The sequence below is a fragment of the Kogia breviceps genome, chromosome X, assembly GCF_026419965.1.
Source record: "Kogia breviceps isolate mKogBre1 chromosome X, mKogBre1 haplotype 1, whole genome shotgun sequence".
In the NCBI taxonomy this organism is placed as follows: Eukaryota; Metazoa; Chordata; class Mammalia; order Artiodactyla; family Physeteridae; genus Kogia; species Kogia breviceps.
The window spans coordinates 80,655,171-80,671,528 of NC_081330.1; the positions used below are offsets into that span (position 1 = coordinate 80,655,171).

General features: G+C 39.2%; 1 protein-coding gene across 11 annotated transcripts in view; it reads left to right on the forward strand.

Annotated features, from left to right (window-relative positions):
• The window catches only part of ARHGEF9 (Cdc42 guanine nucleotide exchange factor 9), a 248,507-nt gene that overhangs the window by 144,707 nt on the left and 87,442 nt on the right, over positions 1-16,358 (forward strand). For 10 of the 11 annotated variants that reach the window (XM_059050989.2, XM_067023131.1, XM_067023132.1 and 7 more), the window contains one exon: positions 3,937-4,128. The exons of the other annotated variant lie outside the window; for it this stretch is intronic. In XM_059050989.2, the coding sequence (XP_058906972.1) occupies positions 3,937-4,128 (192 nt within the window). The remainder of the gene's footprint in view (positions 1-3,936; positions 4,129-16,358) is intronic. 11 annotated transcript variants of the gene reach the window in all.

The following is a 16,358-nucleotide window of genomic DNA, read 5'->3' on the forward strand; positions in this document are numbered from 1 at the left end:
ACAGTAACGACAAAAAATCTGAAAGAGAAATTAAGAAAACACTCCAATTTACCACTGCAACAAAAAGAATAAAATACCTAGGAATAAACCTACCTAAGTAAACAAATGACCTATATGAAGAAAACTGTAAGAAACAGATGAAAGATATTAAAGATGATACAAACAGATGGAGAGATATACCATATTGTTGCATTGGAAGAATCAACATTGTGAAAATGACTATACTACCTAAAGCAATCTACAGATTCAATGCAATCCCTATCAAACTACGAGGGATATTTTTCACAGAACTAGGACCCAAAATTTTACAATTTGTATGGAAACACAAAAGACTCCGAATAACCAAAGCGATCTTGAGAAAGAAAAATGGAGCTGGAGGAATCAGGCTCCCTGACTTCAGACTATACTACAAAGCTACGGTAATCAAGACAGTATGGTACTGGCACAAAAAATAGAAATATAGATCAATGGAACAGGGTAGAAAGCCCAGAGGTAAACCCACAAATATATGGTCACCTTATCTTTGATAAAGGAGGAAAGAATCTACGATGTAAAAAAGACAGCCCCTTCATTAAGTGGCCCTGGGAAAACTGGAGAACTACATGTAAGGGAGGGTGGGAGGGAGGGACACACAAGAGGGAAGAGATATGGGAACACATGTATATGTATAACTGATTCACTTTTTTATAAAGCAGAAACTAACACACCATTGTAAAGCAATTATACTCCAATAAAGATGTTAAAATAAACAAAGAATGAAATTAGAACACTTCATAACACCATACACAAAAATAAACTCAAAGTAGATTAAAGAGCTAAATGTAAGGCTAGACACTATCAAACTCTTAGAGGAAAACATAGGCAGAACACTCTATGACATAAATCACAGCAAGATCCTTTTTGACCCATCTCCTAGAAAAATGGAAATAAAAACAAAAATAAACAAATGGGATCTAATGAAACTTAAAAGCTTTTGCACAGCAAAGGATACCATAAACAAGACCAAAAGACAACCCTCAGAATGGGAGAAAATATTTGCAAATGAAGCAACAGACAAAGGATTAATCTCCAAAATTTATAAGCAACTCATGCAGCTCAATAACAAAAAAACAAACAACCCAATCCAAAAATTGGCAGAAGAACTAAATAGACATTTCTCCAAAGAAGATATACAGATTGCCAGATTACCAACAAACATATGAAAGAATGGTCAACATCACTAATCATTAGAGAAATGCAAATCAAAACTACAATGAGGTATCACCTCACACCAGTCAGAATGACCATCATCAAAGAATCCCCAAACAAAAAATGCTGGAGAGAGTGTGGAGAAAAGGGAACCCTCTTGCACTGTTGGTGGGAATGTAAATTGATACAGTGACTATGGAGAACAGTATGGAGGTTCCTTTAAAAACTAAAAATAGAACTACCATACGACCCAGCAATCCCAGTACTGGGCATATATCCTGAGAAAAACATAATTCAAAAGAGTCATGTACCACAATGTTCACTGTAGCTCTATCTACTGTAGCCAGGACATGGAAGCAACCTAAGTGTCCATCAACAGATGAATGGATAAAGAAGATATGGCACATATATACAATGGAATATTACTGTGCCATAAAAAGAAATGAAATTTAGTTATTTGCAGTGAGGTGGATGGACCTAGAGTCTGTCATACAGAGTGAAGTAAGTCAGAAAGAGAAAGACAAATACCATATGCTAACACATATATATGGATATAAAAATATGATTCTGATGAACTTAGGGCAAGACAGGAATAAAGACGCAGACACAGAGAATGGATTTGAGGACACAGGGAGTCGGAAGGGTAAGCTGGGATGAAGTGAGAGGGTAGCACTGACATATACATGCTACGAAATGTAAAATTGATAGCTATTGGGAAGCTGCCACATAGCACAGGGAGATTCACTCTGTGATTTGTGACCACCTAGAGTGGTGGGATAGGGAGTATCAGAGAGAGATGCAAGAGGGAGGGTATATGGGGATATATGTATGCATATAGCTGATTCACTTTGTTATACAGTAGAAACTAATACAACATTGTAAGGCAATTATACTCCAATGAAGATGTTTAAAAAAATAGCTAAAACTACCACGAACCTACAGCAGAGCAACAACAGCACAACACACACACAGATAAAGAAAACAAGGAAAAGAAATACCAATAGAACAAAGAAACAAAAGAATTTAAATATGAGAACAGTCAGTAAGGACTAGACTAACATAAACAAAAAATTAAAAATAAAACAAAAATATAGAGCAAACAAATAATGCAAAAAAACAAAATATACACATAAAACAATCAAAAAAATAAATAAATAAAATAAAAAACAAAGAACACAAGAAAAAAACTAACACAACAAAAAAGTAAATTAAAAATAGAAAATTAAGTATATATCTTTAAAAATTTAATTAAAATTAAAAATAAAAGAAAAAATAATAAATGCAAGACCACCACCACCAACTGAATAAAATGAAACAAACAAAAAATAATAATAGTAATAAGCATATTTTCCTGGACCCTCCTTTGTCAGTGTCCTTGCTCCCACAGTGAGCCAGAGCCAATCTCCACCTCCCCTGGAGGCCCTCCAATACCTATCGTTGGGTCTCTGGACCTGCTGTGGGCACCATGGGGCCAGCTCACACTCTGACCTGGCCCGACTCCCACATTTACTTGCCCCCATAGTCCACTCCTAGGAAGGCTAGACCAGTCTCTGTTGTGGGACCACTCATCCATTCAGTTATTCCACAGACACAGGATTTACCAAGCTGATGTCGGGGATTTAATCTGCAGCTTGTGCAGCTGCACAGAAAGATTTCTGTTTGTGTTCCTTAGTTGCACTGCCCCTTGAGGTTCCAGCAGTTATTTTCCCATTTGGCAGAAGTTCTAGTGTTAGTAAATGGATTTTCATTACTGTACAGTCTAGGTGCTCTTTATTTAATTTTTATTTAATTTTTATTTTATGTTAGAGTATAGTTGATTAACAATGTTGCATTAGTTTTGGGTATACAGCAAAGTGATTGAGTTATACATAAACATGTATCTATTCTTTATCAAATTCTTTTCCCATTTAAGTTATTACAGAATATTGAGCAGAGTTCCCTGTGCTATACAGTAGGTCCTTGTTGGTTATCTATTTTAATTATAGCATTGTGTACATGTCAATCCCAAACTCCCAATCTATCCCTCTCCCCAACGCTTGCCCCCGGTAACCATAAGTTTGTTTTCTAAGTCTGTGAGTCTGCTCTTTAACCTGCTGGTTTTTGTGTTTTTCCTGTTTCCCAAGGTAGGTGAGTCTGTGCCTATGCCCCTCAGCAATATCTATCCCTACTGCAAATTGCTACTACAGAGGTGTGGTTCCCACATGTACCATGTCTCCATCTTTACTATCCATTTCTATCTGGTCCTTTTATGTGCAATGGCTGTTCGATCAGCCCTCAATAATTGCTCTCTATATAGGTGTAGATTTGGTGTGTCTATGGTAGGAGGTGAGCTAAGGATCTTCCTATGTCACTATCTTGGATGCCTCTCCTCCCAAGATGTATAATTTAATATATATTTTTTGACACAGCTATGTTGCCTAGATATGCTCCAGCATGAATGAGTTCTGCTTGCCATAACTCTTTTCTCCTCTGAAACCTTCCTAGCCAGGAAGACTCTTAGAGATGATTTAGTCCTACTCTTCCCCACTGTCCATTTTATGGGTAGGTCACCATAGGCCTAGAGAGGAATAGACTCATGCCTAGGACCAGCAAGTCACCCTAGAGCCAGGCCAGGCATTCAGTTTAAGAGAGCTCTGATTGAAGGTTCTCTGAATACCTGAAGAATTTAGATTGTCCTTTTTCTATTTGGCTGAAAACGTCTCAAAGAAGGAAGCTGACCTGTTATTCTTCTTCTGCCTGCCTCTACAGCTCTGGGTGAACCAGGAGGATGGGGTGGAGGAAGGGCCCAGTGACGTTCAGAATGGGCACCTGGACCCCAACTCAGACTGCCTTTGTCTGGGCCGGCCACTCCAAAACCGGGACCAGATGCGAGCCAACGTAATCAATGAGATCATGAGCACTGAGCGTCATTACATCAAGCACCTAAAGGACATTTGTGAGGTAGGCCCAGCTATGATGGTGCATGTGAGGGCACTCAGGGTGGGGTAGAGGGCACTTCCATGAAGAAATGACAACCTTCCTGGGCCATACCTGTGAAAATACCAAGATATTAGGAAACACGGCTTGATTGACCTCCTAGATTCTGTTCAGTGGGTTAGACTCCTCCCTTGGGGTTTCTCAGTCTCTCTGTTTATCTCTCCCCTTTTTGCTATCTACCTGTCTGTCTAACTTTCATATTCATATTCGCTCTCCCCCACCTTCTCTCTCTCTGCCTCCCTCTGTCCCCTCTGCTGGAATCTCTATCCCTATCCTCTTGTTTTCTGATCCACTTGTTGCCACCCCATGTAAGGGCCTGACTTCATTACAGCAAAACACATTTCCTGCCAAGCCAGTGGTTTATAAATTTGAATGTGCACCAAAGTCCCTGGAATAGCTTGGTAAACATGCAGATTCCAGCCCTCTTTGAACCGATCCCCCACGCAAAGTTGTGAATTCTCAGCCTGGGATAAAACATGGAAATCTCTATGTTTTGCAAGTATCCCTGGTAATACTTGTCTTCCACTATGCCACTCTGCCCTCCAGGGACTGTGGCTCCACATTGTCTAACTCCATCCCTGCCATTTTTCTGACCTGAGTGAGGATGAGAACCTTTTTTTTCTCACACTGCCTTGAGTCCAGCAGAGACAAGTTGGCATTTTCAAAGGACCTTTTACTAAACAGTATGAGAAAACCAATGAGAGATAGAGAAAAGAATGTTTTTAGAAGGATTTATCTCTCTCTCTCTCTCTCTCTCTCTCTCTCCTCACACACACACACACACACACACACACACACACACACACACACACACACACACACATTCTATAGTGTTATGCTTGACCCAGTGAAAACTCTACCTTGAATATTTTTAACCCCTTTCTTCCAGATGAGAGATCAGGTCCTACTTTCTGTCCTCCAGCCCTACTTATTAGGTCCAGGGCCCACTCTGTAATCAATGGTATAGCTCTGGCATTTTTCAAAGTTCTTGTTTCTTTAGAGCAGTGCTGCCTAATAGGACTTCCTGCGGTGATGAAAATGTTCTGTATCTACAGTCTCCATTACAGTAGCCACTGGGCAGATATCTGCAGCTGTTGAGCACTTGAGATGTGGCTAGTATGACTGAGAAATGGAATTTTAAATTTTATTTCATTTTAATTTAAATAGCCACATGTGACTAATAGCAGCCACATCGGACAGTGCAGCTCTGAAAAGATCAAGACCAAGGATTTGGACCTTAACTTTCTTCACCTAAATTCATTTTTTCACCCCTTCCAGGAAGGTTAAAGGTTATCTTCTCCCCCTTCCTCAAGGCAATAAGGTAGGGTAGAAAGAACAAGGGCTCTGTGGAAATGGAGTGCTGGCTTTCACATCTTAACTTAGTCACTAATTAACCCTGTGGCCTTGAAGGTGCCTCTTAACTCCTCTAACCTTTGATTTTATGATTTGTCCAGTAGGCTTCATTTTACCAACCTCTTAACTTTATTGAGGAAATGAAGTAAATCTGATATTGTAAGTATTTGGGAAAATGTAGTTTTCCTTTCCTTCCTTCCCTTTTCATCTATTTACCTATCCATCATTGTCTCTCTTTTATCTTTTCTCTTCCTCCTACCTTCATACAAATGGTTGATATATTTTTAAATTACCCTCTTGAATGTGTTACATGGCATTGGACATCAAACCACTGATGTGTCATTCATTCTGCAAACATTTAGTGGAGTTCTGCTCCATGCTAGGCCTTAGACATAGCTCCTACCCTCAAACTGTTCTATCCTAGATCAACAGCATCTGAATCACCTGGGAGCTGGTTAGAAATGCAGAATCTTTAATTCCACTCCAGACCTGAGTTCAAATCTACATTTTAACAAGGTTCACATTTGACTTACAATACATATTAAAGTTTGAGGAGCACTGCTGTAAAATGATAGCTATCTTACACTATTTATAATAGCAGGACATGGAAGCAACCTAAATGTCCATCAACAGAGGAATGGATAAAGAAGATGTGGTACATATATAAATGGAATATTACTCAGCCATAAAAAAAGAAATAATGCCATTCACAGCAAAATGGATGGACCTAGAGATTGTCATACTGAGTGAAGTAAACCAGACAGATAAAGACAAACATCATATGATATCACTTGTATGTGGAATCTTAAAAAACGCCACAAATGAACTTATCTACAAAATAGAAATAGAATTACAGGTGTATAAAATACATTTATGGTTACTGCAGGGTAAGTCAGGGGATGGATAAATTGGAAGATTGGGATTGACACATACACACTACTAATAGAATAGGTAACTAATGAGGACCTACTGTATAGCACAGGAAACTCTACTCAATACTCTGTAATGGCCTATATGGGAAAAGAAGCTGAAAAAGAGTGGATATATGTATATGTATAACAGATTCACTTTGCTGTACACCTGAAACTAACAAAACATTGTAAATCAACTATACCCCAATAAATTTTTTTTTAAATGACAGCTATCTTATAATGTCATAGGGTCTATAATACAAGTTAGTACAGTCTGTTCTTTACCCGGTAGCCAAGGGATGATGTCAATACCTAAGTCGTTCATATCACTCCTCTGCTTAAAACTTTCCAATGATTCACCTTTCATTCCTGAGTAAAAGCCAATTTTCTCATTATTACTTACAAAGCCCTGTGTGATCAACCCTTCCTTACCTCTGTGACTTCATCTCTTGCTCTTTTCCCACATGCTCTCACTACTTTAGCCACAATGGCCTAATTGCTGTTCCTTAAAAAGGCCTGACATACTCTCCCCTCATAGGCTTTCCACTGGCTTTCCCTTCTGCCTAAAGCACTCTTCCTTCAGATGTCTATGTGGCTCCATTTCTCACCTCCTTCAAGGCTTCACTCAAATATCATCTCCTTGAGACCTTCCCTGACTATTCTATTTAAAATTGTAACCATGTACTATCTCGTTTTATTTTTCTCCATTACACTTACTGCTTTCTGACTTATTATATATTTTGCTTCTATGTTTTGTTTATTGCCCTTCTCCCCTACTAGAAAGTAAATTCCATGAGGGAAAGCGTTTTTTTTATTGATTTACTGATACATCCTGAACATCTAGCACAGTGTTTGGCAGATGGTAGATGCTCAATAAGTACTTTTGAAAGTTGGAATTAAATATAAGTGCTCACGTGCATGAACTATTTTGGCAAAGTACATTCACATCTTATGCCATTTGATTTTCAGACAGGAAATAGGTTGTTAATTGTTATTCCTATTTTCTAGATCAAAAGACTGAGTGTCTAAGAGGCAAAATTACTTTCCCAGAGTTCTCAGGCACTGGTCCAGTGGGAGTCTTAATGTTAGAAGGATTTTGTTCCCAACTCCCAAACATCTTGGCATGTTCCTACAGGGCATGGGCTCAGAACAGCAATGCAAGTATTTATCCTTCCAAAAGAGGGAGTGCTATGACCCTGCTTTGAGGAATTGCCTAATCCAGCCAACCTAAGCAAAGCTTTTGCTGGTGATCTGTGAGTTCCATATCTCTTTATTATTCTTGATGCTGAAGCTAAGGGTTTAAATTGGAATGGGAAGTATCTCTTTGTCATCCTTCAACCACAGCTGTCAAAGGAACGTTTAGCTAGAGCAAAAGAAGGGTAGAGAAAGCTGTGTCTAAATGGGCCAGAAGACAGTATTTTAGCTCAGGGTTGTGTCACCTAAACCAAAAGCTATGAGGAACAATATGATTTACAAGAAGAATATCAAAACCAGAATTGAGAGTCCCAGGTTCAGGTCCCACCTTAGTCACAACTGACTGAGGAACATCAGGTGAATCTTTTCCATCCTGGACCTTGTTCCCCAACTCTAAAATTAGCAGGTTGGTAGAGTTGCTCTTTAAGTGTTGTCTCGCTCTTACTTTCTCTGATTCTGTGAGGTCTAGGTATGCTCTCACTAGAGAATGCTGTGGTAGTGATCCATGTTACTTCTGCATGTTTTGCCATTTCCTCCTTGATATCCATGGAGGCATGTCTTACTCAGGCATGAATGTGTTAACAAGGCATAATCTACTCTTTCTGTAGGTTAAGGGAGATCACTTAATACTGAATTTAGTATAGAAAAAAGTCACTATCTATTAGAAAATATTTATTTATTTATTCATTCATTCATTTATTAATTACTCCTGGGAGCAGAAAGTGCCTCACATTTAAGTTACAATACCTTCATTTTACAAATGAGGAAGTAGGAAATAGAGTTATTTTTATCAAAGTTATTCAGTGAAACCAGTAAAAGAAAATATATTTTTAATGAGTTCTCTGAAAAGATGACATTCTTCTTTCTAAATCCAGACAGTGGGATAAAAGAGTATTGGCTTAGTTCTAGGTCACCTTGACCAATGATTGGTGGTATTACTTCTTGTAATCTTAGAAATCATATTATGATCAGGGAGACTGAGACACAGGGCAAGCAAAGCTAAATATTCCTTATAAAGTTGCCTCATCTGCCTCTCTGAGGAAGATCATCTCAGTCGTCTCATATCTGTGAAATAAATTCTGTCCTCAAATGCCTCCAGAAAAGCTGGAACTCGCTTTCCTCAGTCATTCATATTAGTGTCTTATACCCTTCACCATCAAGAAATTCTTCCTATGTCTAATAGAGTTTATCATGCTATAGCTTCAAGACATTTGCATTTGATGTGTTTAAGCCTGGAGTTTTCAAACTTACTGTTTTTTTTCTTTCTGTTAATTGCCTATCCTGATGATTTCCAATGGTCTTTACATCTTGTTGTATACATAGAAAATAATACATTGTATAAAACAGTAATATTTGTATAGCATACTAAAGTAAAAGGATGAGGCAACTCATTGGCCTGAAGTGACCAGCCAAGGGATTTCTGGCTGCTCTAGGCCCTACCTATCCATACCACCTGGACACTCAAGGCCCTGTTGCCATCCTTTGCCCATTTTCCCATAGTTTCTCATATTTTTCTTGCTGACTTATAGGAGTTCCTTGTATATTCCAGATATTAATCCCTTGTCAGTTTTCCAAGTTGCAAATAGTCTTCTTCCTGTCATCCTCTTATTTTTTAAATAAATTTCTTTTATTTTATTTATTTATTTTTGGCTGCGTTGGGTCTTCATTGCTGTGTGCGGGCTTTCTCTAGTTGTGGTGAGCGGGGGCTACTCTTCATTGCAGTGCGCAGGCCTCTCACTGTTGCGGCCTCTCTTGTTGCGGAGCATAGGCTCCAGATGCGCAGGCTCAGTAGTTGTGACTCACGGGCCCAGTTGCTCCGCAGCATGTGGGATCCTCCCAGACCAGGGCTTGAACCCTTGTCCCCTGCATCGGCAGGCAGACTCCCAACCACTGCGCCACCAAGGAAGCCCCTATCCTCTTATTTTTTAATGGTTTTGTTTAATTTGAGAAAAAGACATCCTGAACAGAAGAAGAAAAGAAAACTAACAATTTAAGCATTCTGCTTCTAACTTACCTTTTGTCATCATTAGCATGAGAAGAGCTAGTCATTTTGCAGTTATTCAACATATATCTATTTAGCAGCAACTATATGCCAGGTACTATGTTAAACTCTAGAGATACAGCTGTGAACAGGACAATGATGGTCATCATTCCCTAATTTTATTAAAATTATTTTCAAGACATTTATCAGGTCTCCTGTCAGGTCTTAGGCTTCCAGGCAAAACAGTACATGATATCTGTAGATAGTCAAAGCTGAATGGGGCCCTGGAAGTCTTTTCTTCTATATGCATTTTAGAGATGGAGACACTGAGGTCCAGACTTGCAAGGGCAAGGGCCTTTCCCTAAAGTGTTTTTCAAACCCTAGGTGATCCAGAGGTTCTTTGATCCATCTTATTTCCTCGTGGTCTTTGGAATCTTCCCTGGAGGTCATGGGGTCAATTTGTATCCCATATCAAGGCACTAATTCTATTGGTTTGGGCAAAAGGTTAGCTCGTTTTATCCATAAGATGGCTCTAGTAGCACTTAGTTGTCTTTAACATCATTTGAAACAATTTTGTTTCAAATGCAGTGTGCATTTTAAAAAAGAGATCAAAACTGGTGAATTTTTGTGTGGCCATTTTAATATTGAAGATGGAAGAAAAAAAGCAACATTTTCGACATAGTATGCTTTTTTATTCCAAGAAAGGTAAAAACGCAACTGAAACACACAAAAAATAGTTTTGCAGTGTATGAAAAAGGTGCTGTGACAGATCGAATGTGTCAAAAATGGTTTGCGAAATTTTGTGCTGGAGATTTCTTGCTGGATGATGCTCCATGGTCAGGTGGACCAGTTGAAGTTAATAGTGATCAAATTGAGACATTAATTGAGAATAATCAATGTTATACCACGTGGGAGATAGCCGACATACTCAAAATATACAAATCAAGCGTTGAAAATCATTTGTACCAGCTTGGTTATGTTAATCGCTTTGATGTTTGGGTTCCACATAAGTTAAGTGAAAAAAAACTTCTTGACCGTATTTCTGCTTGTGATTCTCTACTTAAACATAATGAAAACGTTCCATTTTTAAAACAAATTGTGACAGGCAATGAAAAGTGGATACTGTACAATAATGTGGAATGGAAGAGATTGTGGGGCAAGTGAAATGAACCACCACCAACCACACCAAAGGTTGGTCTTCATCCAAAGAAGGTGATGTTGTGTATATGGTGGGATTAAAAGGGAGTTCTCTATTATGAGCTCCTTCCAGAAAGCCAAACGATTAATTCCAACAAGGACTGCTCCTCGTTAGACCAACTGAAAGCAGCACTCGACAAAAAGCATCCAGAATTAGTCAACAGAAAACTCATAATCTTCTATCAGGATAATGCAAGACCTCTTGTTTCTTTGATGACCAGGCAAAAACCTGTTACTGCTTGGCTGGGAAGTTCTGATTCATCTGCCAAATTCACCAGACATTACACCTTTGGATTTCCATTTGTTTTGGTCTTTACAAAATTCTCTTAATGGAAAAAATTTCAATTCCCTGGAAGACTGTAAGAGGCACCTGGAACAGTTCTTTGCTCAAAAAGATAAAAAGATTTGGGAAGATAGAATTATGAGGTTGCTGAAAAATGGCAGATGGTAGTGGAACAAAAAGGGTGAATACATTGTTCAATAAAGTTCTTGGGGAAAATGAAAAATGTGTCTTTTATTTTTACTTAAAAACCGAAGGCACATTTTGGCCAATGCATTAGATCTAGACTTAAATCAACCCTTGTGGGTTTCAAAACACAGTGAAATAAATAGTCAACCTTCTTTGCCTATTACCATGGCAAGACCAGGGCTAATTCATGCCGTTTGTGATTGATTTGATAACGCCCACTGTAATGCCTTCACATTCATGCCCACTTTACTCCTAGGAGAGGTGAGGCTCTGAGAAACTACCTCTGTTCAATCAGTTCACACCCACTGCCATATCACCCTATTCTCTTTTACCTTGCAGATGGAGTTAAAGGGCATTTTAAGCATGCTTAACAGTAAGATCTATAGACCCCTTCTGCTCCCTCTGCCCTGTGACGGGCCTTCAGAGGTCTTCTGAGTCTTCTCTTCTCAAGGACAAACAGCCCTGGTTCCTTCTACCATTCTTCATGGTATTGCTTTTCAGGGATCTCTTTACCCTGCCTACTTCCCACTGTCTCTGTATCCTTTACTCCATGTTGCTCTGAAAACAGGGCTCAGAATTGAATGGTGCTCTCCTGCAGTGGTGTGATTACCTTCCTATGACTTCTCTCATTCCACCTTCTCAATCTGCTTCTTTTTCATCCCTAACTTAAAATGGCATTAGATATTTTTTGGCAGTCATATTCCACTGCCAACTCATCTTAACTTATATGCCCTTTGGGGGAGACCTTCATATGGAGGAATAACACATGGAGATCACCTTCCTCCCCACAAATACATCAGAAATACATCCACATGTGGAACAACTCCTACAGAACACCTACTGAATGCTGGCAGAAGACCTCAGACTTCCCAAAAGGCAAGAAACTCCCCACGTACCTGGGTAGGGCAAAAGAAAAAACAGAGACAAAAGAATAGGACAGGACCTGCACCTGTTGGAGGGAGCTGTGAAGGAGGAACAATTTCCACACACTAGGAAGCCCCTTCACTGGTGGAGACAGGGGGTGCTGGGGGGAAGTTTTAGAGCCACAGAGGAGAGAGCAGCAACAAGGGTGCAGAGGGCAAAGCGGAGAGATTCCCGAAAAGAGGATGGGTGCTGACCAGCACTCACCAACCAAAGAGGCTTGTCTGCTCACGCACTGGAGCTGGTGGGGGCTGGGAGCTGAGGCTCAGGCTTCTGAGGTCAGATGCCAGGGAGAGGACTGGGGTTGGCTGCATGAACACAGCCTGAAGGGGGCTAGTGCACCACAGCTAGACTGATGGGAGTACAGGAAAAGGTCTGGAACTGCCTAAGAGGCAAGAGAACATTGTTTTGGGAAGCACAAGGAGAGGGGATTCAGAGCACTACCTAAATGAGCTCCCAAAGATGGGTGCAAGCCACGGCTATCAGTACAGACACCAGAGATGGGCATGAAATGCTGAGGCTGCTGCTGCAGCCACCAAAAAGCCTGTGTGCCAGCAAAGGTCACTATCCACAACTCCCCTCCCAGGAAGGAACATGTGCAGCCCACCATTGCCAGGGTCCTGTGATCCAGGGACAACTTCCCATGGATAACACACGGCACACCTCAAGCTGTTGCAATGTCACACAGGCCTCTGCTGCTGCAGGCTAGCCCCACATTATGTACCCCTCCCTCTGCCCAGCTTGAGTGAGCCACAGCTCCCTAATAAGCTACTACTTTAACCCCTTCCTGTCTGAGCAAAGAACAGATATCCTCAGGCAACCTACATGCAGAGGCAGGGCCAAATCCAAAGCTGCACCCCAGGAGCTGTGTGAACAAAGAACAGAAAGGGATATTTCTCGCAGCAGCCTCAGGAGCAGTGGTTTAAATCTCTACAATCAACTTGATGTACCCTGCATCTCTGGAATACCTGAATACACAATGAATAAATCTAAAATTGAGGCAGTAGCCTTTGGGAGCAACTGTAGACTTGGGGATTGCTTTCTGCATCTAATTTGTTCCTGACTTTAGGTTTATCTTAGTTTAGTATTTATACTTATTATCATTGGTAGATTTCTTTATTGATTTGGTTGTTCTCTTCCTCCTTTTTTAAATATATATATATATATATATATATAGTTCCTTTTTCTCTTTTTGTGAGTATGTATGTATATGCTTCTTTATGTGATTTTGTCTGTATAGCTTTGCTTTTAACCTTTGGCCTAGGTTTCTGTCTGTCTGCTTTTTTTAGTATAGTTTTTAGCACTTATTATCATTACTGGATGTGATTTTTGGTTTTGTTGCTCTCTTTCCTTCTTTTTTAATTACTTTTTATTTTTTATTGTGGTAACATTTCATTTTATTTTTTTCTTTCTTTCTTTTTTCTCCCTTTTCTTCTGAGCTGTGTGGTTGACAGGGTCTTAGTGCTCCGGCCAGGTGTCAGGCCTGTACCTCTGAGGTGAGAGAGCTGAGTTCAGGACATTGGTCTACCAGAGACCTCACAGATACATGTAATATCAAATGGTGAAAGCTCTCCCAGAGATATCCATCTCAATGCTAAGACACAGCTCCACTCAACAACCAGCAAGCTACACTGCTGCACACCCTATGCCACACAACTAGCAAGACAGGAACACAACCCCACCCATTAGCAGAGAGGCTGCCTAAAATCATAAAAGGTGACAGATACCCCAAAACACACCACCAGAAGTGGACCTGCCCAACAGAAAGACAAGATCCAGCCTCATCCACCAGAACACAGACACTAGTGCCCTCCACCAGTAAGCCTACACTACCCACTGAACCAACCATAGCCACTGGGGGCAGACACCAAAACAACAGGAACTGCGAACATGCAGCCTGTGAAAAGGAGACACCAAACACAGTAAGTTAAGCAAAATGAGAAGACAGACAAACACACAGCAGATGAAGCAGCAAGGTAAAAACCCATCAGACCAAACTAATGAAAATGAAATAGACAGTCTGCCTGAAAAAGAATTCAGAATAGTGACAGTAAAGATATCCAAAATCTTGGAAATAGAATGGAAGAACTACAAGAAATGTTTAACAAGGACCTAGAAGAACTAAACAGCAAACAAACAATGATGAACAACACAATAAATGAAATTAAAAATTCTCTAAGGAAGCAATAGTAGAATAACTGAGGCAGAAGAATGGATAAGTGACTTGGAAGATAAAATAGTGGAAATAACTACTGCAGAGCAAAATAAAGAAAAATGAATGAAATGAATTGACAGGCTTAGAGACCTCTGGGACAACATTAAATACAACAACATTCGTATTACAGTGGTCCCAGAAGAAGAAGAGAAAGAGAAATGGACTGAGAAAATATCTGAAGAGATTATGGTTGAAAACTTCCTTAATATGGGAAAGGAAATAGTTAATCAAGTCCAGGAAGCACAGAGAGTCCCATACAGGATAAATCCAAGGAGAAACACACCAAGACACATATTAATCAAACTGTCAAAAATTAAATACAAAGAAAACATATTAAAAGCAGCAAGGGAAAAAAACAAATAACATACAAGGGAATCCCCATAAGGCTAAGAGATGACCTTTCAGCAGAAACTCTGCAAGCCAGAAGGGAGTGGCAGGACATATTTAAAATGATGAAAGGGAAAAAGCTACGAACAAGATTACTCTACCCACCAAGGATCTCATTCAGATTTGACAAAGAAATTAAAACCTTTAAAGACTAAGAGAATTCAACACCACCAAACCAGTTTACAACAAATGCTAAAGGAACTTCTCTAGGCAGGAAACACAAGAGAAAGAAAAGGCCTACAATAACAAACCCAAAGCAGTTAAGAAAATGGTAATAGGAACATACATATCAACAGCTACCTTAAATGTAAATGGATTAAATTTTCCAACCAAAAGATATAGACTGGCTGAATGAATACAAAAACAAGAGCTGTATATATACTGTCTACAAGAGAGCCACTTCAGACCTAGGGACACATACATACTGAAAGTGAGGGGATGGAAAAATATATTCCATGCAAATGGAAATCAAAAGAAAGCTGGTGTAGCAATACTCATATCAGACAAAATAGGCTTTAAAATAAATACTATTACAAGAGACTAAGAAGAACACTACATAATTATCAAGGGATGAATCCAAGAGGAAGATATAACAACTGTAAATATTGATGGACCCCAAAATAGGAGCACCTCAATACATATGGCAAATGCTAACAACCATAAAAGGGGAAATCAACAGTAACACAATCATAGTAGGGGACTTTAACACCAGACTTTCACCAATGGACAGATGATACAAGTGAAAACAAATAAGGAAACACAAACTATAAATGATTCATTAAACAAGATGGACTTAATTGAAATTTATAGGACATTCCATCCAACAACAACAGAATACACTTTCTTCTCACGTGCTCATGGAACATTCTGCAGGATAGATCATATCTTGGTTCACAAATTAAGCCTTGGTACATTTACAAAAATTGAAATCATATCAAGTATCTATTTAGAGCACAACACTATGAGACTAGATATCAATTACAGGAAAAAAAATCTGCAAATACATGGAGGCTAAACAATACACTACTGAATAACCAAGAGATCACTGAAGAAATTAAAGAGGAAATTTAAAAATACCTAAAAACAAATGGCAATGAAAACACGAGGCCCCTAAACCTACGGGATGCAGCAAAAGAAGTTCTAAGAGGGAAGTTTATAGCCATACAATCCTACCTCAAGAAACAAGAAGTATCTCAAATAAACAACCTACCATTATACCTAAAGCAATTAGAGAAAGAAGAACAAAAAAAAAACACCCCAAAGTTAGCAGAAGGAAAGAAATCATAAAGATCCGATCAGAAATAAATGAAAAAGAAATGAAGGAAACAGTAGCAAAGATCAATAAAACCCAAAGATGGTTCTTTGAGAAGATAAACAAAATTGATAAACCATTATCCAGAGTCATCAAGAAAAAAAGGAAAAAGATGCAAATCAATAGAATTAGAAATGAAAATGGAGAAGTAACAACTGACACTGCAGAAATACAAAGGATCATGAGAGACTACTACAAGCAACCATATGCCAATAAAATGGACAACCTGAAAGAAATGGACAATTTTGTAGAAA